The 24,981-nt window shown below is 41.2% G+C and overlaps 1 protein-coding gene across 1 annotated transcript in view; it reads right to left on the bottom strand.

Annotated features, from left to right (window-relative positions):
- The window catches only part of RYR2 (ryanodine receptor 2), a 509,874-nt gene that overhangs the window by 212,466 nt on the left and 272,427 nt on the right, over positions 1 to 24,981 (bottom strand). The window contains exons 30-38 of the mRNA XM_027091861.1: positions 24,343 to 24,551; positions 23,363 to 23,715; positions 21,091 to 21,205; positions 19,393 to 19,553; positions 17,194 to 17,356; positions 16,732 to 16,818; positions 12,882 to 13,108; positions 7,061 to 7,865; positions 4,139 to 4,339 (exon numbers count right to left, since the gene is read on the bottom strand). Of these exons, the coding sequence (XP_026947662.1) occupies positions 4,139 to 4,339; positions 7,061 to 7,865; positions 12,882 to 13,108; positions 16,732 to 16,818; positions 17,194 to 17,356; positions 19,393 to 19,553; positions 21,091 to 21,205; positions 23,363 to 23,715; positions 24,343 to 24,551 (2,321 nt within the window). The remainder of the gene's footprint in view (positions 1 to 4,138; positions 4,340 to 7,060; positions 7,866 to 12,881; positions 13,109 to 16,731; positions 16,819 to 17,193; positions 17,357 to 19,392; positions 19,554 to 21,090; positions 21,206 to 23,362; positions 23,716 to 24,342; positions 24,552 to 24,981) is intronic.

The raw sequence follows: 24,981 nt of genomic DNA, 5'->3' as shown, positions 1-24,981 counted from the left end.
ATCTGTTCTCCATTTCTATACTATTGGCATTTTAAGAACGTTATATAAGTAGAATCATACAGTATGACATATGTATTCCCATATGATCCTTTTGACAACTGTAGGGTCTGTAGTAATATCTTGTTTCATTCCTGATTTGATAATTTGTATCTTCTCTTTCTTCCTCTGTCAGTCTCTCTAGAGTTTTCTTGACTTTACAAATATTTTTAAATAACCAGCTTTTGGATTCACTGATTTTTGTAACTGTCCTGTTTTCAGTTTGCATTCATTTCTCATCTGTTCTGTATTACTTGTTTTGGGTTTATGTTGCTCTTTTTCTCAATTCTTGTGATGGCAGTTTAGATTACTGCTTTGAGTGCTTTTCTCTTTTTAAATGTTAAGTATTTAATGCAATATGTTTCCCTCTCACACAGTTTTGGCTGTTTCCACAAATTTTGATATGTGATATTTTCATTTTCTTTCAGTTCAACGTAGTTTTTAACTTCTCTTGAGACTTGATTCTCAAACTATGGATTATTGAGAAGTGTGTTGTTTAGTTTCCAAGTGTTTAGAGATTTAACTGTTACCTTTCTGTTACTGATCTCTAATTTGACTCCATTGTGGTCAAAAAAACATTCTGTATAAAAAAATTCAATTCTTTTACATTTGTTGAGGTTGTTTCATGGCTCAGGATACAGTCCATCTTCGCAAATGTCTCATGGGCACTTGAAAAAAAAATGTGTGTTCTGTTATTGGGTGGAGTGTTCCACAAATCTCCAAACATCCTGCTAGTTGATGACAGTGTTGTATTCTCCTACATTCTTGCTGATTTTCCATCGAGCTTTTCCTTCAAATATTGAGTGAGGGGTGTTGAAGTCTCCAACCACAATTGTGTATTTCTCCTTTCAGTTCTATATGTGTTCACTTCACATATTTTGCAGTTCTTTTGTTTAGCGCATACACATTTGTCTTCCTGGTGGATTGATCTTTTATCCTTTTGTAATGTTCCTGTCAGTCTATGATAATTTTCTTTGCTCTTACCTTCTTTTGATTAATTTTTTAATTTAATTTTTCATGACATACCGTTTTTCATCCTTTTACCTTAAACATATCTACATTATTATATTTTAAGTGAGTTTCTTGTAGACAGCATGTAGTTAGGCCAAGTATTTCAAATTCACTCTGTCAATCTGTCTTTTACTTGGTGTATTTAGATTATTTATATTCATGAATTTACTGGTATGTTTCTGTTTGTTCTCTCTGATTTATTTATTTTTCCCAACATGCTTTGAGTTCCTTGAACTATTTTAGGATCCCATTTTGAATTATCCATGGTATTTTTTAGTGTATCTCTTTGCATAGCATTTTTAGTGGTTGCACTGGATATTATATTAATATATACATAATTTATCTCAGTCTACTGGTATCCATATTTTACCAGTTTATCTTCCTTTATGTCCCTTATTCTCTCCACTGAAAATAAAATTGCCTTAGATATTTCTTATGCATACATTTAGAACACATCAGACGGTTACCATTTTTGCTTTGCCCATCAAACATAATTTAGAAGACTCAGGAGGAGAAGGAAATTGTATTTACCCTTAACACCTTGTGCTGTTTTGTCTTCCTTCCTGATTTTTCAATTTTCTTCTTTCATCATTTCCCTTCTGTTTAAAGAAGGCATTCTTGCAGAGTAATCAAATTCTGGTAGTTTTCCTTCATTTGAGAAAGTTTTGATTTCCCCTTCATTCCTGAAGGATATTTTCATTGCATATAGAATTCTGGTTGACAGATCTTTGCTTTCAGCACTTGAAAAATGCTGTGCCACTTCCTTCTGTCCTCCATATTTTCTGATGAGAAATCCGTTGTCATTTGAATTGTCTTTCCCCTGTGAGTGTCATTTGTTTCTCAGGGCTTTCAAGATTTTTCTTAGTCAAACTTCTGAAAACTAAAGACAATGATATGTCTTGGTTTAGATTTGGGGGGCATCTCATTTGGGATTTACTCAGTTTCTTGAATCTCTTATCTTTGTACCTTTTGCCAAATTTGAAAAGTTTTCAACCATTATTTTTTCAAGTATTTTTTCAGTTCACTCTCTTTCTCTTATCCCTCTGGAAATCTAATGCCACAAATATGATACCTTTTGCTATATTTGCACTCGTCCCTGAAGCTGTTTTTTTTTTTTTACTCTATTTTCAGGCTAGGTAATTTCTATTGTTCTCCCTTCAGTTCAATGATTCTTTTCTCTTTTTCCTCCATTCTGATGTTAAGTCCATCCACTGAAGGTTTTTAAAAATTCAGATACTGTATTTTTGAGCTCTAAAATTTCCATTTGGCTCTTCTTTGTATCTTCTATTTTTTTTTTTTTGCTGCAACTTTCTTTTTTTAGTTTTGTCATCTCCGAGTTTGTATCTATTGATTGTCATTTTTCATTCAAGTTTTTGCTGGTTCTTGGTGTGATGAGTGATTTGTAATTGAAACCTGGATACTCTGGTATTATGTTATGAGACTTTGGTTCTTATTTAAACTTCTGGCTTCTTCTGACACTATCCAGCAGGAGAGGCTGGGGCGCCTCATAACTGCCAGGTGGAGTGGAAAGTTCATTTCTCCACTTGACCTCCATGAAGGAGAGAGGAGACCTTGTTTCTGCTGTGTGAGGCTGGGAGATCCAGGTCCCCAATGGACCTGAACTCACACAACCCTGGCTGGAAAGGGTAAGAGTGCCTTGGTATATCTCCCTCCCTGGCCTCTACTGACACTCAGGAAGGGGTAGGTCTCATCACCACTCAGCGGGGATTAAGTCCCAGCTCCCCACCGTCCCAGTTGGAGCACCTGTGTACAGCCTGGTGAGAGTGGAAGTCTAAGCTCTCCACTCAGTGTCTGCTGGTTTGGGTAGGGGGTGGGGCACAGGGTTTACTGTGGTGTTTGGCTGGAGTAGCATGGTCATTACCTAAAAGTTTTCTGTCTTGCTAGAAAAAAGTTTTTCTGGTCCTTTGGCTAGACAGAGAAGGCACTTGTTGGGGCTTTTCTTGTCTATGCCCGCTGGCGTTTCTGCGTTGGCGGCTTCTTTAGCTCCAAGTCTGGGATAGGTGAGGCAAAAAGAAAACCCAGGGAACTCACCACCATGTCATTCCTCAGCTCCCAACTTCCGTAGCCACTCTTTCTTCTATCTTTCAGAGTCTTCTTATGTTGTCTTTTATGTAATGTCCAGGGTTACAGTTGTACTTAGAAGGAAGAATAGGGAAAGGCACATGTACTCCATCTTTCCAGAAGCACAATTCTCCCAATAGTAGTTTAACAAATGGAATTACTCTGGGAGAGGTTGGACTTGTTCTCTGCCTCAGTAAGTGTTGTTTACAGCAATAAACAAGATTCCATGTCCCTTCCCTCAAAGAAATTACATTCTGGTGAGAAAAAGATAAATTCTGCAATTAGTCCCTAAACACTTTCATTCAGAGGTATCTTGGACATAGAGGGAAATGGCAAGGTAAGATATTGAAGACGCGATCTGTCAGTTATACCCTGTGACCACCATAGCTACGTTTTGGTAATATCTCACACTATGAGACCCATCCTGAGGTGGAGGCCAGAAAGTGCGCAATCCTACACTAGCTCACTCTTGGGTTTAGGCATAGGCTTTTGGTTTTGCTGCACCCAAGGGAGACCTGGGTTTGGAGGTGAGCAACCGGAGGAAGAACCACAAAGAGGTGATCACTATTCCTGCAAGACTGGTGGCAGTGACACTGGGTTCTTCTAGGAGACACAAAATGCAAAGTATTAAGTCCTAGGAGTCAAGGGTGCCTATTAGCTGGGGCGGTGCTGTGCCAGCCAATGAAGACCCACCTGTGCTTGCATATTATTCCCATTTGAAGAACCTCAGAATCCGGCACAGTGGTTTCCACAGAGTCCGTAATACACCTGATACCTTTTAGTAAGTCTCTCATCTGTCTGAACTAACAGATAATTAGATAATTTTGGTGAGACCAAATAAGTAGGCAATTTTGGTGAGACCTATGAATACTGACTAAACGAACGTAGCCAGTTTAAAGAGAACAGGAGAAAAATACACTCGCAACTTCCGGTATCATGTTGCAACGTGTGGAACCTGAATGAACTAAAACCCAAAGTAAAAGGAAGACCCTTCAGTTCATTCTTATACCTGCTCTTGAGGCGGTGATCTGAATTCCTTGGTTTTCCTGGCTGTGAGTGCAGCCGACATGTTTAAGGCTTGCATAACTTCGTTATAGCGGAATCGTTGATTGTCTTGGAGCTTGGCTACAAAGTCATCTGAAAAGGCCACAATGGCTTCTATCCGGTGCCTGACCTGGCAGTCACAGAGGTACTGAAGTAGCAGGCACATCTAAAGAGACGATTAAAAAGACAACAAATTTAATTTCTGCAACTTAGTTAATGTATATCAAATCAAAATTTGTGGCAGACACACTTCGTTGTCAACTCTTCTCCCTTATTAACAGAATCCTGATTTTATGTAGACAGCAATGTGCTCGGTCCCAGGGGATGAAACGTAATTCGTCTAAGCCCAAATGGCAAATACCCTCTGATGTCCCTCTGATGAACACTTACTGTCCCAGCCTCGTCTGCAGCTAGAGGCAAATGAGGTCATGAAGAGAAGTTTGCAAGGGGTCGTCTGGGAAAGATTTTTCACCATTCATAACAGGCTAGAATATCCTCTTTTCAAAAACTGGCTAATGACATGATCACTGGAGGAAGAAGGAGGTGACACACTTTAGGATAAAAACCATAAACTGAGGATTGCAGGAAGATAGTAAGGTCTGGGTTCCTGATGACACCACTGAGCTACTACATTCATTCTAGAACCGTCTACCTCCAGACTTTAAGTTAACTAAGTGGTTTTATTGCTTATCCATTAAATGGTCAGCTGGGTATTCTTTTACCAGAAGCCCAAAGGATTTTTAACTGATACGGCGCATCAGTTGAAACATGCCTTCCAGAGAATGTTCTGCCCAAGTTTAGGGAAACATTTAAATACACTTTATACCAATTGTGATATAAATACACAGCAGTGTTAAAGAGGACTTTAAAACCCTGTCTATCACCATCCACAACATGGCCATTTCTGTCAATGCCAGTTCTCAGACAGCCCTAGTGTCTATGTCCCTCTCTCCATCCACTTTGGCTTTGTCCCACCCCAGTGTAAGCACTGTCCCCCTCGGGTCTGAACCAGCATGACAGCGTGCTACTAAGTGGCCTCTGGATGACCACCCTCTCTTACTCCCCTCACAGAGAGCTCTACTGAGATGTTCAGAATAAAATTATCCTGCTAAAATTCTTCAGAGGTTTTAATTGAAATTAGAATAAAATTCAAATCCCCCGTACGGCTGGTTTTAGCAAACAGCAAGACTCCGTATGAACTGCCTCTGCCTACTATCTCACCCTCCTTCCCCGCAGACGCTGGTCTGGTCTCTTCCCGAGTCAGAGCCTTTGTCATGTTCCGTGCTCCATGTGAAAAGCTTCTAGAACACTCTTCCCCTCCCTCTTCACAAGTACTGAGCTCCCGCTACTCAATACCTGACCCCAGCTAAAAAGTCACCCTTTCAGAAAGGCCTTCCCTCATCCTACTCACAGTATTCCAGTTGAAATTTTCTTTCTTCTAGAAATCCATTCTTTTCCTTCTGAGCACTTAATGCGATGAACAATAAGATATTCTAACAGAAATACATATAAAGAAGTGTATATTTCCCCCAGAGACAGTGAGCTTCCTTCAGCCAGCACCCAGTGCCTGGCTCAGAGGAAGACCTCGATCAGGGCTGACGAAGGAAGGAAGAGCAAAAAAAGGGTGTCAAGGATGCAAGCAACAAACTAATGAACCAAAGAGGTCCTTGGGACACCTGGATGAGCACAAAGACAGGCAAGGTCTTTGATTCTCTAGAAACACAGGCAGGAAGTAAACTCTTGCGTGTGAGAATGGACGCACCTACTGGTGAGCAAGCGTCCTAAGGTTGGAAGGGTAGAGGTGGGGCTGGGAACAGGCAGTGAAAGCCTTGCATTTCAGGCATTCCAACAAAATGTCGGTGAAATGCATCCACGGAAACAAGGAGACGCAAGGAAGCTGCGAATGAATAAGAGGGAGAAGAAGCGTAACAGGGAAGAACAAATTTGACTCCACGTTGGATTCGTTTCCTTTACTTTAACCTTTATGTTCTATTGCTTTTGCTACAAGTTGATCACTAAAGGGATGTTGCTTAAAGTATACATAATGGTCCGTCTCCAGGGACCCTGCCTCCCATGCCTGAATATTAAGCTAAAATACCTTTGTTTAAGCTCACAGGAAACATCAACCAGGCCCCCTGTGAATGGCTGCAGGAAGAAGAAATTAACACATCCCCTCCTGAATCTGGCCAGAACCAAGAAATATCTGCAATAACTTCTTGCCCTTTTTTTGTTTGTTTGTTTGTTTTAACTTCACTTCCACACCTCTCCCTCTTTGCTCTATCAAAGAAACCAGCATCCCAGCCCAGGCAAGATGGTTCTTTGGGACACCAGTCCCCCATCTTCTCGGTCTGCTGGCTTTCTGAATAAAGTCACTATTCCTTGCCCCAATACCTCGTCTCTCGATTTACTGGACAGTGCGGCGAGCGATATGAGCTTGGACTCGGTAACACTGGCAGGACAAAAACCCATCTCCTATGCTCCTTTCAGACAGACATACACACACGCACATGCACAATTATGCACAGCCACCCATACACACAGAGAAATAGCGACATGCCACACACAGACGTGTATGACGGGCGGACACGTACTTGACCAAGGAAACCACCTTGACAAAAATACAAAAAAATATGCCAACTGACTCAATTGGAAAATACATGAACTTCATTCCAAATGCAAGAAAACTAGATGGGCATGTCCCCAGGCGTAACAGGAAGTTGGTTAATTTTATGAAGAACTATCTTTACCCAGGAATACAAATACACACACACACACACACACACACACACACACACACACACACACACACACACACACACAGAGAAAAAGAGACAAAGGTCAGTGTTAATAGGTTGTGAAATTCACTGCAATCTTTTTCTCTGATTACCTGCAATTTAACTGGCTCGGGCAGTTTCATTTGGAGCAGGCCTTCCTTGGACCTCTTACCGCCTTTGTTTTCTTCCTCAGCGGCTCCTTCCAGCTTGGAGTCTTCCGCGCAGGGCTCCTTCTCTGGCGACTCTCCCTCTTCCTCGGGACCGGCAGCTTCCTTGAACACGCTGGGCTCAATCAACTGCAAGATGTGTTTCAAGTCCTCGTTGTGGAAGATGCCCATGATGAGCAGGGTATAGAACAACTTGATGAGAGGGACGAAGAGGAACTCCGTGGTCCCCCCGACGGGGTCCCGGGCGTGAAGGCTGCCCTCTTTCACGGCCTCCGTCAGCATCTGTATGGTCTTGGCCTTCAGGATGTCCAGCGGGAACTCAGGGCTGTACTGGTAACCCTCGCTGTTAATGCTGACAAAACTCGGGGAGGAAAACTGCATCCGCGGCCTGAGGGAGGTGCTGAGGCCAATGCCCGGGAGGCCGTGCTTTTTGTTCTCATCGGGGAAGAGGGTGATGCTCTTTGTCTCCTCCGTCATGGGGACGATGAACTCATTGTTCATCATGAGCCTGGCGGTGGCGTAGGAGCTGAGGTGGATGTCAATCAGCAGGTCGTAGTAGCCGGCGCGCAGCAAGCCGGGCATGTACTTGTTCTCGATGGCGTAGAGCAGCTGCGGCTCGTCCACGTGGCTGCACAAGGCGTGGGCCACCCGGTGATTCCCAAGCGCGCAGACGGCCGAGTAGAGCCGGAGAGTGTGGTAGTGGAACTTCAGCAGTTCTTCCTGCTCGGTCAGTTCCAGGATGTCCACAGATCTGGGGACAAGAGAAGTTAAACATGGACACTGAAAACGATTCTCCATCAGAGGAGAAATCTACATACGTCGTTGATGTCACAAGTTATGGAAACAGACACTGTTTTTTAAATTAGTTTTCTGCGACATGTTTGATGATAGCATAGATTTAAAAACATCAGTTCTAGATGTTTTTAAGTTTTCTTCCAGATAGAATTTGATGTTGAAAACTTCCAGTCACTAGTGCTTGGAGCTGTCTTCATTCTTCATCACCTCAGGATTCTGAACATCTCTTTTAGATATTTGGGTCTCAAGCTGACCCTGGGGACTCCCCTCCTTTCAGAATTTGAGCACTCTTCGAAAAATCCTGAATCTCCTTTTCCAATTTGGCTAACCTGCTTCAAGAAGCCAGAAGACTTAGCCTTAGGCTATGTTGCTTTGTCTCCGACTTTAGGATCAGCTCTGAGTATAACCAGTCAGTAGGTAAACAGAGGGATAATTCCTTTGACATAATTTACCTACTTACACGTCCCTCACGGACCCAAACATATGCCAATGCCACCCTGTTTCCACCAGGTATGTGCCACTCATGAAACAAACACTATTAGGGACATTTTCACTCAGCAAAGTTTCTGTTGGGAATCTGAGTTTATATCAGATCATTTTGCTTCTACCACACATCATGACCTTTCAACGCAATTAAACCTTAAGCGTCTGTCCAGAATATACCTAAAGTCAAGTCATTCCTTTTAAAAGAACATCTATTTTAAGAGCACATAATTCCTTTCGATGCGCTAATTTTTCTAAACTCTTTAAATTACATAGATAGTTCATGGGCAACACTATAGTATTAAAGGTAGAAACGTGATATATTGATAATCAAGGGAACCACTCATTCATCTTGCAATGTATCCTTGGTGAGACGGTAATATAAGCTCATGAGGACAGGGGCTATTATATACTGTGGTTATTAGCATTCATCCAGCACCTAGCCTAGCACACAATGGGTACTGAATAATTATCTGTGATCATTTATTGTTAAGCTTTGTCACTATCCTTAGATATCCTGTCATCCTGTCCACACCACCTATCCATTGTACCTGTGCTTCTCAGGTCACAGGCATTCTGCTAAAACCCACTGTGGCTTGATGGTGCAGACTTATTCCAGACTCCACCTTCTGACTCTCAGAGTCGGAAGATTCATGCATTATAAAATGCCTAGCAAATAATTACCCACCTGTGTATCACCTAGACTTCCAGGAAACCACACATCTGCTGGGCCCAGTTCTTGGAAAGGTATAACTGAGTAAGCCCCCGCCACCTCAAGGTGCAGTGGAGGATTCCCATATCTTAACTGGGCTCTTCAATCTCCCAAGAAGACTGTTACCCATCCCTCAGCCTGGCTAATGGCCAAGATATATAAACCCGTTTATCGTAGCAACACAGAATATCTGTACTCTAGGTCCTTACTGAAGAACGCAATTCAGTCTACTGTCTGATCAATCTCAAAATGTCAGTTTCTAGAAACAATATATAAGGACTCTACAATCTACGTTGCTGCTGCCACTCCCAATTTAACCCCATGATTCATTTTATGATGCCATGTTCTTTCCTATAAAGCACCCCTCCTCCCTACCAGACCAGTCTTTTAAGGTAAGGGTCATGTCTGTTTTGCTCACTATTTTTCTATCCAGTGCCAGGAATACAGTGGGCACTAATACATGTTTGTGGAATGAATGAATGGGAGAAATCGGAAGGAGTTGTAGTCTACTTCTCATAACCTGACTTAGGTCAAGACAAACCAAAAGATATACCACAACTAATTTAGTCTGTCTTTCCACACCAACCCATTGTAGCAATATTCATACATTAATGAACAATGGCTTTAACTGGAGGAGAGCAAAAGAAATAACTCACTGTTTCATCTGTTATAAGCACAACGCCAAATATATCATCTAGCACATCTTTAGCGCGTGCTGTAAATTGCACTGTTGTCAGTAAATATTCTCCTTCCCCCTTCTTCCCTGTAGATGGAGTCATCTTATCGACCCTAGGTACTTTGGGCTTGCCTATACCTGACTTTCCTTGGTCAATAAAATGTAACTGGATAGAACATCTGCCACAAGGGAAAAGAAAACTCTTAGAGGTCTGTTAGCCCTCCTTCCTATCTACCCTTGACCATGGAAGCTATACGTCTCAGATCAGGGCTGCCCCATCAGCTGGGCAAGAAGGTACATGAACCACATCTGCAGACCATCCCCCCAGCCTGGAGCAGGGCTGCAGGGGACCCACGACCTCCTGTAACATGAGCAAGAAATACAGGTTTCTTTGCAAGCCACCGAAATTTGGGGGCTGCCATTACAGTAAAATCTGACTAATACAACTCATTATAGCCTTTAAAAGTCTCCAGGGGAGAAATTTCCTTCATGACTCAATATCATTCTTTAATTCATCAAATATTACAGAGTACCTATTATGTACTGATCACTGTGCACTGGTGAAATGATGGTGAACGATACAGACAAGATTCCTGCCCTAAGGCAGCTTACTGCCTAGTTAAAGAGGGAAACAACTCCAAAAACAAGTAAATTAAATTATGAACCATGAGTGAGATATCTCATGAAAGAAACAGAGGACTGACATACATCTACTACCATTCAATTTTTTTTTTTTTTTTGCGGTACGCGGGCCTCTCACTGTTGTGGCCTCTCCCGTTGCGGAGCACAGGCTCCGGACGCGCAGGCTCAGCGGCCATGGCTCACGGGCCCAGCCGCTCTGCGGCATGTGGGATCTTCCCAGACCAGGGCATGAACCCGTGTCCCCTGCATTGGCAGGCGGACTCTCAACCACTGCGCCACCAGGGAAGCCCTCAATTTTTAAAATATTAGTTAACTGTCATATTATTGGGGCATGAGGAACAGATTCTACTTGAATGCTAGTCGGCATTTCCATTTTGGAATCTGAAATTTGAAACTCATCAGACTTTTCTTTGGCTTCTACGAAGTGTGAAACCAGTGTGCAGGCATATCATGGTGTGATGTGAATGACTGTGGACCAGTCCTGGCTTTGTTATTTTCCTATCCTTACCTTCTCTGCAACCTGATTCCAATGACACTTTTTTTTACAAATTTGCATTTCATATATTTTGGGAAATTGACTCAAATTCTTTACAGCCCATAGTAAGAATTTAAATTATCCATTCATTTGCATATAATTTATCACAGGTAATTAACATAAATGATACATTACTATGGCAGGAGTGTATGTTGGGTTTCTATAACGTGCCAACATATTAAATCACAACCTTAAAACTCTCTGCTTAATAGAGAGAGAATATTTTCCCTTATAAAGAAAAATTCGTTCCCAAATGTGATGTTTCTTTTGGTTGCAGAGTAATTTTTGTAAAACATTAGCTGCAAAATTCCAATAAAACGTTTCTCACATAAAATAAAAAGTATGAAATTAAATTGAATCCTCTAAAGAGTACATTATGAATGCTGTATCTCTCTAATTATTCCACCTAAAAATATACAAATACTTAATGGATTAAAAAAAATTCACCTGGTCAGATTAATTTTTCTTTGGATTTCTTCTGTTTGAAAAGAGCTTTATTGAGATATCATTTACATACTATACAATTTACCTACTTAAAATAAATAATTCAATGGCTTTAGTATATCAATGGAACTGGGCAACCATAACCTTGACCTAAGCTTAGAACATTTTCCTCACCCCAAAAGAAACCCAGTAGTACCCAGCGGCAGCCATTCCTCAGGTCCACTGCCCTTGCCTCCCCTAAGTACACATTATTCTACTTTCTCTCCCTAAAGATTTGCCTATTACGGACTTTTCCTGTAAATGGAATCCTATAACATGTGGTAGTAGTATAACTAGTTAAAAACTCAGTATAATGTTTTAAAGCTTCATCCATTTTGTAGCACATGTAAGTACTTCATTCCTTTGTATTGCCAAATAGATTTACAGTACGGATTCACCACACTTTATTTATCCACGAATTAGTTGGTGGGCATTTGGGTTGTTCCCACTTTTTGGCTACTGTGAATAATGCTGCTCTGAAATTCGTGTACAGGTTTTTGTGTGGACATGTTTTCATTTCCCTTGGGTATATACCTAGGAGTGGAATTGAAGGCTCTTACGGTAACTCTGTATTTAACTTGTTGAGGAACTGACCAATTGTTTTCCGAAACACAGGTTAAATTTTAAAAGTATTAAAAAGAAATAAAAGTGCCAAGCATGTCTAAATATATAAAAATGAACATAGCTCCTACAGCTTTTTAAGAGTAGAGTTTTAAAATATAAGAAAAATAACAAATATGTGTGTCTTTGCATTGTTTTCATGAAATGTTTTCACTCAGTTTGTGACTTAACTTTTTAATGATATTTTGGGAGGGAAATCTTGGTCCCAAACTTACTGAGAATGAGGCTGCTAAAATGAAATCTCTGCAGTTTAATTGGCTGTCACATGGAAAAACTGAAAATCATAAACAAAGCCACCTCTGAACACTAAGTGTACTTTATATTATTACTATGACTGTCTAGAATGCGTGTGAACTTGTTTCCAAAGCCCTCAAGGTATCTTCACAATGCTCTTTCACTGACATCTCTTGGTCTCAGTTTTTCCCATCTGTCAAACAAAGGACTGAACTAAGTGATTTTTCTGACTCCCTCTTTACTGTCTTACAGTTCTGTGATACTCTCTTACTCAGCTGCCTTAAGTCAGATGGCAGCTGTACTTGCCTGAACTTTTACTTACTGTTATTCTCATAAGCAAAACAAGAATGAGGAAAGAAATCATACACTATCAAATCACCTCTTCACTTATAATAATTCTGTTTCCGTAACCAAGGAGTTGAGACATAGACTTAAACTTGGGATGTACAAAATAACGTCTGCATGGCCCCAAGAAATCAGTATTTTTTAAACCCCATTTTGTTTCCCCAGCACCACCCCTGAACCCTGGGGTAGGCATCTAATTTGCTGGGTCCCCATCAGACAGTGAAGGATGCTCAGGCCTGACCTGTTCTCCTCTGGGATATGGAGAGACATGAACTGCAGAGGTTCCACACACTGCACCAGCCAGCCTTGGCGTTCACTTATTCGAGACACGTCTACCTTCAAGAACTGGTTGGGCATTCTGCTCCAGAGGACATGTGAGAGGAACTGCACATGGAGACGAGGGGGGCACTGCGGCACGGGGTTTTTGTGCTCGCTCTTGAATAATCCCGCTGAGAGAGGCATCACATTCTAGGAGATGGGGAAGCAGAAAAAGAATGAATGGATGACACTCCTGGGGGATCAATAAAGTGACGACTAGAGTTCTGTACAGGAAAGAGATAATGACAGATACGATACGTGTTGAGCAGAGTCAATACAAAAACTAATAGAAATTGGGTTGAGCTGTTTCTGAAAGGACAAGTGGAGAAAATTTGGGGATGTTTCCTTCCCATATACTCAATGGCACACTGAGAATGCGAGAGCAAGAGAGTATAACCATGTATCTTTCCTATTCCTTTACCAAGCTGGGTCCTCAGGGACGCTGGGCATGTCTTTAGCTGGCTTCATCCAAACATCCCGAAAGACTGGTCACATCCACTTGGCTTTCTCTCTTTCTTATTGTCTGTCCTTTGTCACCCACTTCATCCATCCTTAAACTGCTCACACCCTCACCCATCATCAGGTGTCTCAGGTTTGAGTAACCAGCAATAGACCAGAGACAGCTCAACAGATAAACCTGACTATTAAACAAGAAACACAATTTCTTTCTCCTCCACCTTCCTCCACCTCTAATATGTATCTTCAACCATTCCAATTCCTGCAGTCTGGCCTCAGGGAAAGAAAAGTCTCTACTTTACCAAAGCTTATTCATTCATTTATGATCGTGATACCACCCCTGCCTGCCTCTTCTGGGCCAATAAAACAATTATCTCATCTTTCCACATTACCTTCGGTTTCTTCCTCTCCTCTAGAACCTTCTCTACTGCATTATTTAGACTTGCTCATCCTCAAGCTACTTTCCTATTCTCTTTTGCTAATGGGGACAAAAAACCCAGGCACTTGTATCAGGCACTGAGAATGTATCAGTGAAACTAAACAGACAAAATCCCTACCCTCATACAGCTTCCATTTCTTTTTCATTAGACATAAACAAAATCAGTAATTAAATAGTTATTAGAAAAGGGGTCACAGAGAGGAAAAAAAAAAACAGGATGGGGGAATCAGAATGCAGGACAGTAATAATAAACAAGGTGGTCAGAATGGTGTCACTGAGAAGATGACATTTACAGAACGATCCAAAGAGAAGAACCATGTGGATATGCAGGGAAGAAATTTCCATGCAGAGGGTACTGTGAATGCAAAGAACCCAAGGAGGGAGTTTGCCTGGCAAGTCTGAGGAAGAGCTGGGGGCCAGGGTGGCTGCAGTGGAGTGACGGAGGGGACATCAGGAGGAGGTGAAGTCAGAGGGGTTAGAGGAGGTTTAGAACTTGAGAACCATCATCAGACCTCTGATTTTTACTCTCAGGGAAACAGGGTTTCTAGGGTTTCGAGCAGTGAAGTGAGTGACATGGTCTGATTTTTATTTTAAAATAACGACAGTCACTCGGATTGTTCTATGATAAACAGAAGGGTGAGGATGAATTAGAGGCTAGTGGCAAAAAATACAGATGGGAAATGATGGTGATGGAGGGCAGATCAGCAGGAGGGGTGGTGGGAGAGGACAGAAGGTGGAGGATTTGCCGGGGGGTGGAACTGGGATGTGGAATGTAAAGGAGGGAAGCCAAGGATGACTGCAAGGTTTGGGGTCTGAGTTATTAACTGACAGATCAGGAAGACTCGATCAGGCAAGTCAGGAGGAGGGGGGAGTGATGGTCAGCAGTCCAGTTTCGGACATAATACAATTTGCAATATCTATGAAACACGAAACATAAATGTCAAATAGACCAATAGCAGAGTCTGGGTTCTGAGAAACTACCACTTTTCTGTCAAATTTCAACTTTTTTTTTTTTTAACATCTTTATTGGGGTATAATTGCTTTACAATGGTGTGTTAGTTTCTGCTTTATAACAAAGTGAATCAGTTATACATATGCATATGTCCCCATATCTCTTCCCTCTTGCGTCTCCCTCCCTCCCACCCTTCCTATCCCACCCCTCTAGGTGGTCAGAAACCACCAAGCTGATCTCCCTGTTCAGTCATCCAAACCTGCTGCCTCCTTTCCCTCACGTTCAATCTCAAATAATAATATGAATTGAATGATCTTGAACAAAATACTACGGCTTCTTCCATCATTTTACTGAAATTTTTCTGGAAAGGTCACTAAAGCCCTCCTACTTAACAAAAATCACAGATTCCTTTAGTCCATATTGTATTGGCTCTTCTGTGGCAGCTGGAATCTCGTTTTACAGAAACTGAGCTCACATGGTTTAAGAAATATGTCCAAGGTCACTGAGCCAGCATGGTAAAACTGTCTACCAAATTCACCCTGAGGGGTGCCCAGCATCTCATTGTTTACAATTGGGAATTTCAATTCAATTCCTTTTCCTGAATTTCAACAGGCTCTTCTGCTTGTTGTTGTATTAGTATCCCTCCGCTGGCCAAACGAAAATTATTCAAATTAATCCTTTTCGGATTAACATATACACACTACTATACATAAAATAGATAACCAACAATGACCTACTGTATAGCACAGGGAACTATACCCAATATTCTGTAATATCCTATAAGGGAAGAGAATCTGAAGGAGTACACACACACACACACACACACACACACATAACTGAATCACCATGCTGTACACCTGAAACTAACACGACATTGTAAATCAACTATACTGTCCACCCCCAAAAAAAGTAAGAAAAAAGAAATTAATCTTTGATTCTTCATTCTCCTTGAGCACCAAATCCAATTTCAACAAATCCTATTAATCCAATTCATTGACAAATTCTGTTAATCTCTCCCCTAAAACATCTTACGTTTCACTCTCTCTCTACGATGACTTCCATGAATCTCATCACCTTCTCCCGTGTGGACAGTAAGGGATTGTTGATAGATAATTATTACTACCTGCTCTCATTCTTTTGAGGGCAGATATTTCTCCACATTACTACCAACATATTTTCCCAAAACAGGTTTGATTATACTCCATCCCCTGCTTCAAATTTCCAGTAAGGCACCACTGCCTAGGGAATAGGTGTACACTTCTTACTATGGCATTTAAGGCCTTTTCAACTCGGACTACCTTCCATCCATATTCATCTCTAGCCACATCCCAGAAGCATCCTTTGTTACAGTCACACTGAATTCCTTAACCTTCAGCACTTTCATGCCTATGTATTTTCACTTTCTCTCACCCTCTGTCTAGAATGCCCTCTCCTAGCAAACGTACCCTGAGATCTGTCATTCAACAGTTAAGAATCAACCTAAATGTCATCTCCTCTTTCGGCTTTACCTGATCCACCCCATCCTACTTAGTTGTCCTTTCATTTATGTTCCCAGAGTACTCAATACCTGTCACTCTCGCATTTACCACAATGTAGCATACTTTCAGCTCTTCAAGCCCGTTCACTAGCTTACCTGTGAGTTCAGTGATTACTGAGCTGTATGTAATTTGGCATTTGTGTTCTGTACAAGCCTAGTTTTATTGAATAAAATACTCATGATGACCAAAGAAAACCCTTTCCAATTACTTATGTTACCCTAGTGACCTTAACGAGATTACAGAATTTTCAAATATGGAAACTTTTAAAGAATGATTTATGTGATTAATATCAGTACTAATAAAGTATGGAATTAATTGAAGAAGAAGTAAATGCTATTTCCTAACAAAAAACAACCCAAATATAATACCAGGAATGAGTCTTTCTTACCTTTATTCTTCCCAACTCAAACTGAAAAACGTTGGGACTTGTAGCTTGCGCAAAAACCGCAGGAAATAATTTTGTACTTGGTTCCACCTTAAATAATCAAATGAATTGACTAATATTAGTAAAGGAAGGAACACACAACAAAATACATTTTCTTCCTAACACCTAAGAAACACTTTACAGAAAAAGACTTTTTCTTCCTCTCATGCAGATATTCTCTTTCAATAATTATTTGGAATATTTCATTTCAGGACTATGTGAACATTTTTGGAGGAATGTACTGTTTACTCTGAAGGGCTTATGGCACTGTTATTACTCAAACAGAAGTAAAAATACAGAATTGACTCATTTGTGTTTCATTTTCTTCTAGCTTATAATTTACTATAATTTACAAAATGTGTTCTCCACTCTAACGGGGATAAAGGTTTCCTCCCTGGAAGCGCAAGGCCATCCCTGACCACATACCTGATAGTACGTGCTCAGCTCCTTGCCGTTGGCCGTGAAGGTGAGCAGCCCACTGGCGGTGTCCACCACGCAGCCAATCTCCAGGCCGTTGTTGTTGTTGCGTCCTTGCCCGGGGCTCAGGCTCTCACCCGCACACACCATATAGCAGTTGCTGCGTTTGATGCTGAATTGCAAAAAAACATGTTTATCTTTGAACAAGCACAGGTAGCGTGGAAAGCATGGACGTCTGGCAAACTAAACCTAAGTTATGCTGTGCAAGCAACAAGCTCATGCTGAAATGGGACAGGTGTACAGTGGGCCCGATTCTGTGATTCTGAGCAAAACGCCATTGACTTCAGTGGACATTCTGAGTCAGGTCTTCCAATCTCTCAATTTCACACCTAATGAAGACGGGTCAACCAGTTGGAACCAAGGATGAGAACTGACCTGCACCTTCCCTCCAAAAACTCAAACCAAACTGGACCTTTTTCTGAGGTTCAAAAAAGTTTAACTATGATAAAGCAGAAACTAACACACATACACACACAAAAAGTTTAACTATGTAATAATCATCCAAATTGGTAATTTTCATTCTCATGGGTTTTTTTTAAACATCTTTATTGGAGTATAATTGCTTTACAATGGTATGTTAGTTTCTGCTTTATAACAAAGTGAATCAGCTATACATATACATACAGCCCTATATCTCCTCCCCCTTACGTCTCCCTCCCACCCTCCCTATCCCACCCCTGTAGGTGGTCACAAATCTCATGGGTTTTGTTTTTTTTTAAAAAACCATTTGTTCTGAGATGAGAAGCACCTGTTTCTGAACACTATCGAAGTCTTTAGGCCAATTCTGCATGAGCTGTCAGTGATTCGACAGATATAAAATTTGGCTAAAATTAAGCCCCTTTCTGGACAATTCCTGGTGATCTGCTATGAGAGACAGACTTAGCTGGGAAGTGCACAAGATCTGTGATATTAACAACAAACCCCATCTGAGTTTCACCCTCAACAAAACCTTTACCAGAGATAGTAGCAAACTTAAGTGATTTGAGTTTCACCTCCTTCCCTTTCTCTACTACTGTGCAGTGCATGTATGAATGAGGCTGGCAAAAAGGGCAAACACAGGCAAGTAGGAGGAAAAGAGCAAGAAAGCGGAGATAAAGTCAGTTTCTGAAGAGTCAAAAGTTGGCTGTGTTTCTATGCTCTATTTATGTAAGATTCAACAACCTTCCCTAGCCTGTATTTCCTTCACCGAAACCATCAATCAGATATCATATCCCTATATTATCTCCTTTCACTGTCCCCATCTCTGAAAATCAAATATATCCCTCAGAATATTCCTGGAAACAGGTGGTTTGGGGCCCCCCCATACTGACGTAAAGCACTGTTCATTGGAGAATTTTTGCTAGGCTCACTGTCTCAAGTGCTAAGTTCACTGTGGTTCAAGTGTTACAACCTGAAGGCAGGGGAGGGAGCTTCCGGTCACCAAAAATGATGGTGCAGGTATAAAAGAAAAGCAACGTTATGGGGGGGGCTCTTTCTATGAGACCCATCACAGCAGATCAGAGAGGATGCACGGGCACACAAAGTAGATGCAAATGACCAGATCTTCTCTTGTCTTATCTGCAAGGAAGATAGCCTTCTTCACTTTTTTGAAGGTTTGGTTTGAGTTTGGTTTGTTTTATAAATGAAAAAGGATGGCACAGAAACTGTAACCGACTTACCCAAAGCCACACAGCGAGTCAATGGCAAAGCTGAGGAAAGAACCCACGGCTCCTCAGTCTGAGTTCAAATGCGTCCACCTGGTCTAAACCACTAGCCCACACTGTCTTCACCTTTTTCTCCCCACCTCCTAACCAGCTCCCAAGGTACAGATCAGACCACAGGCTAAATGCCTCACAGTCACCTGTCTCTCATCCTCAAACAATGGCTAAGTCACGGTAACCCAAGTCATCAGTCGTGTGCGATGTCACCTGAAGGAATATATGATTATTACCCCCAAAAGATGCACTGCTCTTACTTTATAAGATTTTGCACTTTTAATATATTCAGATTCCTTACCGGCTTGTATGAGTAACAAAAAGGACATGGACATTAACAGTCTGATTACACTGTTCCTAGAAACAGAATATTATCTTGGACATAAAATCCAAGAGAAAAAAAATGCCTAGGTTTATCAAATGTCATTCATGTAAGAAATCGAGGAAAACCAACCTTTCGTGCACCTTTCCTTTTTCATCTCCTAGAGTCACGGTCACTGTACGAACTCTGTCCAGGTCAAAGCCTGTATCATACTGTTGGAAATCGGATGTGATCCAGCCCACCCAGACGTTGGCAGGTTCTTGTCCAGGAAAGATTCTCACTGAGTAATAGTACTGTCGAGACAGCAACACCAAGTATTGGTGAAGTAAAAAGAAACAAAACTTTGACTTGCAATGTCTAAGAAGATATGTCTTTGCTGAAAATCGTTTGGCGTATTTGCAGCAACATGGATGCAACTAGAGATTATCATACTAAATGCAGTAAGTCAGAAAGAGAAAGACAAACACCATATGATATCACTTATGTGTGGAATCTGAAATATGACACAAATGAACCTATCTATGGAATGGAAACAGAATCATGGACATAGAGAACAGACTGGGGATTGCCAAGTGGGGGGGGTGGGAGAGGGATGGACTGAGAGTTTGGAATTAGCAGATACAAACTGGTATATGTAGAAAGGATAAACGAGAAGGTCCTACTGTATAGCACAGTATAGGGAACTATATTCAATATCTTGTAATGGATATAATGGAAAAGAATCTGAAAACAATATTGGCTTGGCCAAAAAGTTCATTTGGGTTTTTCTGTAACATCTTATGGAAAAACCCGAACAAACTTTCTGGCCAACCCAATATACACAAATATATAACTGAATCACTTTGCTGTACACCTGAAACTAACACAACATTGTTAATCAACTATACTTCAATAAAAAAGAAAATAATACTATATTCAATACTAATAATAGTATATTCAATTAGGCTATAACAACAACAACAACAAAACCCAAAGCTTAAAGCAGCAAAAAAAAAAAAAAAATCCTTTGGCCTAAGCAAAATGTTATAGGCACAAAGGACTGATGTGGCGAAGGAAGAGTCTTAAAACAGAGATCCTGAATTATTTCAGAAATAATGGGAAAAAGAGAAAAGACTATCTGAGCAAAAGATGATCTGAAGCCTTTTATACTTCCAAGTATGAATGGATGGGGGAGTACATATATAGTATGTTTATGTGATAAAATCATCAATCCATTACACAGGTAGGCTTTGAATTCTTCAAGCGGACACAAGAACAATAATCTACGCTACAGCTTTTCTACCTGTTCTATACCTTGAATATGCTATCACTAACATAATATTTGGAACCCTTAAAATCACTCTGAAATAGTTCAGATCTGATATGTGAAAGTCAAGTTCAACTATGGGGACATTCTAAAAGGGACACAGCTATATATTTTTTCCATTTGGCGTTTTATGAGAAGTGCTTTAAAAATTCAAAATGGCAGACAGCACACCTTGACCTCTAACCAAGTATGATAAATGATCTTGCAGACATATCGCTGAGACAAAAGAAACTGCAAAATGTACTTGGAAAACTTAAGTGGCAAATAAAATGCTGTCAAGAAAGAGGATAACAAAACCAGGACTGAGGGTGCCATTAAGGATTATTTTTCCTAAAATAGCTCTCTTATTGCATAATATCCATTAGAATACACATACATCTTTCAACTTTTCAGTCCCCAAGATATAAGGGAATAATTATTTTAAAAGTAAGCTTGCTAAATAGTACGAATCAATGTAACCATTTGAAATGCAAAGCGTGCTCACTGACGAATCGAGATAAATGACAAAAGCTGCAACCTCATACCGTGGACGTTTGCATCAAGTAATCATAGTCGTCCCTCTCATCTGCCAGGACGTCTTCTGTGAGTCTTGCAGAGTGGCTGGTGCTGTAATCTGGCTTTGTCCTTCTGAGCAAAAATCTGGAATGTAGTAGAGGACTAGGAATAAGCAACATTAAAATGTTCTGCCTATCTCAAACACAAACATATAATTAACTTAGTGGAGTGGTTGTCAGCCAGGATGATTAGCTCCCAAGAGGACATCTGGCGATATCTGGAGATATTTTTGGTTGTCACAACTTGGTGGGGGAGGGGGGCCACTACTGGTGGAGGGATCCTGCTAACCATCTTACAATGCACAAGGCAGACTCTTACAATAAATAATTATCTAACCCAGAGTGGCAATAGTGTTGAGGTTGAGAGTTTCATATTCAGTGTAAGAAAGGGTGCTAAAACAATCTACCTCCTTATCCATTAAAAAGTACTATTTAGAGAGAATACTCTAAGGTTCAACCAGTAATGTAAATATAAACATCTTAAAAACTAACTCGTGGGAGAAAATACAAATCATATATCTGATAAGGTTAATATCTAGAATATACAAAGAATTCCTACAACTCAGCAACAAAAATGCAAATGACCCAATCAACAAATGGGCCAAGAACTTGAATAGACATTTCTCCAAACATGTTATACAAATGACCAATAAACATATGAAAAGATGCTCAACATCACTAATCATCAGGGAAATGGAAATCAAAACTACAATGTGATATCACTTCACACCCATTAGGATGGCTACTATCAAATAACCAGAAAGTAACAAGGGTTGACAAGGACTTGGAGAAATTGGAACCCTCGTGCAGTGCTGATGGGATTGTAAAATGGTACAACTGCTACGGAATACAATATAAATTTTTTTCCTCAAAAATTTAAATATAGGGCTTCCCTGGTGGTGCAGTGGTTAAGAACCCACCTGCCAATGCAGGGGACGTGGGTTTGAGCCCTGGTCCGGGAAGATCCCACATGCCGTGGAGCAACTAAGTCCGTGCACCACAACTACTGAGTCTGCGCCCTAGAGCCCCCGAGTCACAACTACTGAAGCCTGTGTGCCTAGAGCCTGTGCTCCGCAACAAGAGAAGCCACCGCAATGAGAAGTCTGCGCACCGAACCAAAGAGTGGCCCCTGCTCACCACAACTAGAGAAAAGCTCACACGCAGCAACGAAGACCCGATGCAGCCAAAAAAATAAATAAATAAAATAAATAAATTTATTTTTAAAAAAAATTTAAATACTGAAGTACCAGGCATCCCAGTTCTGGGTATATATCCAAAAGAAATGAAAGTAGGGTTGTGAAAAGATATTTGCACACCCAAGAGACCACGGACACTAATAGCCAAGAGGTGGAATCACCCTAAATGTCCATCACTGGATGAATGGATAAACAAAATGTGGTGTATGTACACACACACTGGAATATCATTCAGCCTTAAAAAGGAAGGGAATTCTGACATATGTCACAACACATATGAACTCTGAGGACATTAAGCTACATGAGATAAGTCAGTCACAAAAAGACAAATACTGTACGATTTCGTTTATATGAGGTATCTAAAGCAGTCAAATTCATAGAAACAAAGAGTAAAATGGCGATGACCAGGGGCTGGGGGAGGTTGGAAAAGGCACGTTATTTCATGGGTGTGGAGTTTCAGAGTTTTGCAAACTAAAAAAGTTCCGAGATCTGTTTCACAACAATGTGAATATACTTAGCACTACTGAACTGTATACTTAAAAATGTTTAAGATGCTAACTTTTATTTTTACCACAAAAAAAAAATTCATAGGGCTTCCCTGGTGGCGCAGTGGTTGAGAGTCCGCCTGCCGATGCAGGGGACACGGGTTCATGCCCCGGTCCGGGAAGATCCCACATGCCGCGGAGTGGCTGGGCCCGTGAGCCATGGCCGCTGAGCCTGCGCGTCTGGAGCCTGTGCTCCGCAACGGGAGAGGCCAGAGCAGTGAGAGGCCCGCGTACCGCAAAAAAAAAAAAAATCATAGAAAAAGTAACTCTTGAGATAGATTGTTAGTTGTAACAAATTAGCTGGCCAACAGGCTGCTTTTTCTTCTGTAGAATCCTTGGTACATAAAGAAGGAGGAAGAGGAAGAAAAAATTGACTTTGGAAATCCCTTACCCACTATTACCCTCTCCAGTGATCCCCTAACATAATAACTACATACTTAAAATCATTTAAAAATTTAAATTAAAAAAAAATTTTTAAATCATTTTGCATGTATCAATGACCTTTGTTTCAGACGAGAGGGCTTTTCCTGAGCATAATCTTTGTGGTTGTTAAACTCTGGTTTTGTAACTTCTTTGTCTTTGTCCACTCGATCTGGCACCAGATGGCCATGAGCTGTCTTCATGAGAACCTCAAAGTCCGAATCCACATCATAATCCTCCAAATCATTCTTGGGCCCAAAGAGACCGGCACCAGGGATCCCTCCAGCCGCAGTCTTGGAGAAGACCTCCGCGCACTCGATGGGCATGCTCAGACGATAAAACATGAGATCCGTGCTGCTGTTCTGAGAGCCAAAGGACTTCTGAGTGACCTTTAAACACGGGGAACTGTCGATGGTGCCGTCAATTCTGGTCACCTAACAAATGAAGACGTGATTGTTCAAATGCTCATCACCGTCCGTTTCCTGATTCTAAAACCCTAACGTGCATCACACCTTTACAACCCAAAACATGGCCCGCCCATGGCATAATTTTATAAATGAGATCATTAAATAGAGGGACTGCTGTGTTACAGACATACTCACAGTTCTGTTTCTAACTCAGAAGATGATTTGGGAAATTCATGTTAAAACTGTATATATTCAGATGGAGCCTGACATTGCCTCCATTAAAAAAAGAATTATATACAGTTGACCCTTGGACACCACAGGTGTGAACTGCTTGGATCCACTTATACGTGGGTATGTTTCAATAGTAAATACTATAGCACCACATAATCTGCGGCTGGCTGCATCCGTGGATACAGAGGGCCGACTATAAATTATATGCAGATTAACCCCGAAGTTGTTCGAGGGTTAACTGTAGGTAATCAGTCTAATCAGCCTCTCATAAGAACCTAAAATCAGAGGGTAATCCTGTCCTTAGATTCCCCTACAGTGGAACACATCAGAGCCATCATTTTAAGTAAATGACAGTAACTGTCCAAGTAGGAACACCCGCTCCTGGTTTTTGGCAATGGTCTGATTTTCAAAGGAAAAGCAAACCTCAATATGTTCATGGTTTGATGGAACTTGGAGAAACTGAGGAAGCCTCTTGCTTAGCCACATGGTAATATCCCTGTTCGTGTTAACGGCAAATGGTTCATAGCCCTCTTGTAAGCCACAGATGGTGAAATATTTCAAGGTGCTGACATCCTTTCCAAAGTTCATCCTGCCCACCTGAGCCACTCCAAGGCTACATACAGGTATGAATCCTGGGAAGAAAAAAAATACATCAAAATCTTCAGTATCATTCGTATAAGATCCTTTTAGCATGGAATCACCAAAAGTATTGCTCTAAAACTCTTAGCTTTGCGAGAACCGTTGCCCTGAGGTGAAAACAATAGTGGAGTAAAGAGACCACGGACACTAACTATTAAATGTGAGTATCTGAAGACCAGTATTTGCTCTTGGCATCGTAATTCCTTAAATGTGGGCCCGAGCTAAGTCCCTTCTTCCACCCTGGACTTCTGTAAAATGAGGTGACTACTAAGCGGCCCCGAGTCCTCTGGAAATCCTGGGGACCACAACCCCCTCCCCACAGCCTCCCAGCCCCGAAGTGCAGGTGACTCTCTTGCAGAGGGAAAATGAGAAAGAAAGTTAAGCGCCAAAGCGCATCGCCAAAGAGCCTGAAATGTGCAAACA

The sequence above is a fragment of the Aethalodelphis obliquidens genome, unplaced genomic scaffold (genome assembly GCF_003676395.1).
Source record: "Aethalodelphis obliquidens isolate GAN/ISIS:26980383/991018 unplaced genomic scaffold, ASM367639v1 scaffold73, whole genome shotgun sequence".
Lineage (NCBI taxonomy): Eukaryota > Metazoa > Chordata > Mammalia > Artiodactyla > Delphinidae > Aethalodelphis > Aethalodelphis obliquidens.
The sequence above is the reverse complement of the archived record's forward strand: the minus strand, read 5'-3'. Positions and strand labels throughout refer to the sequence as shown.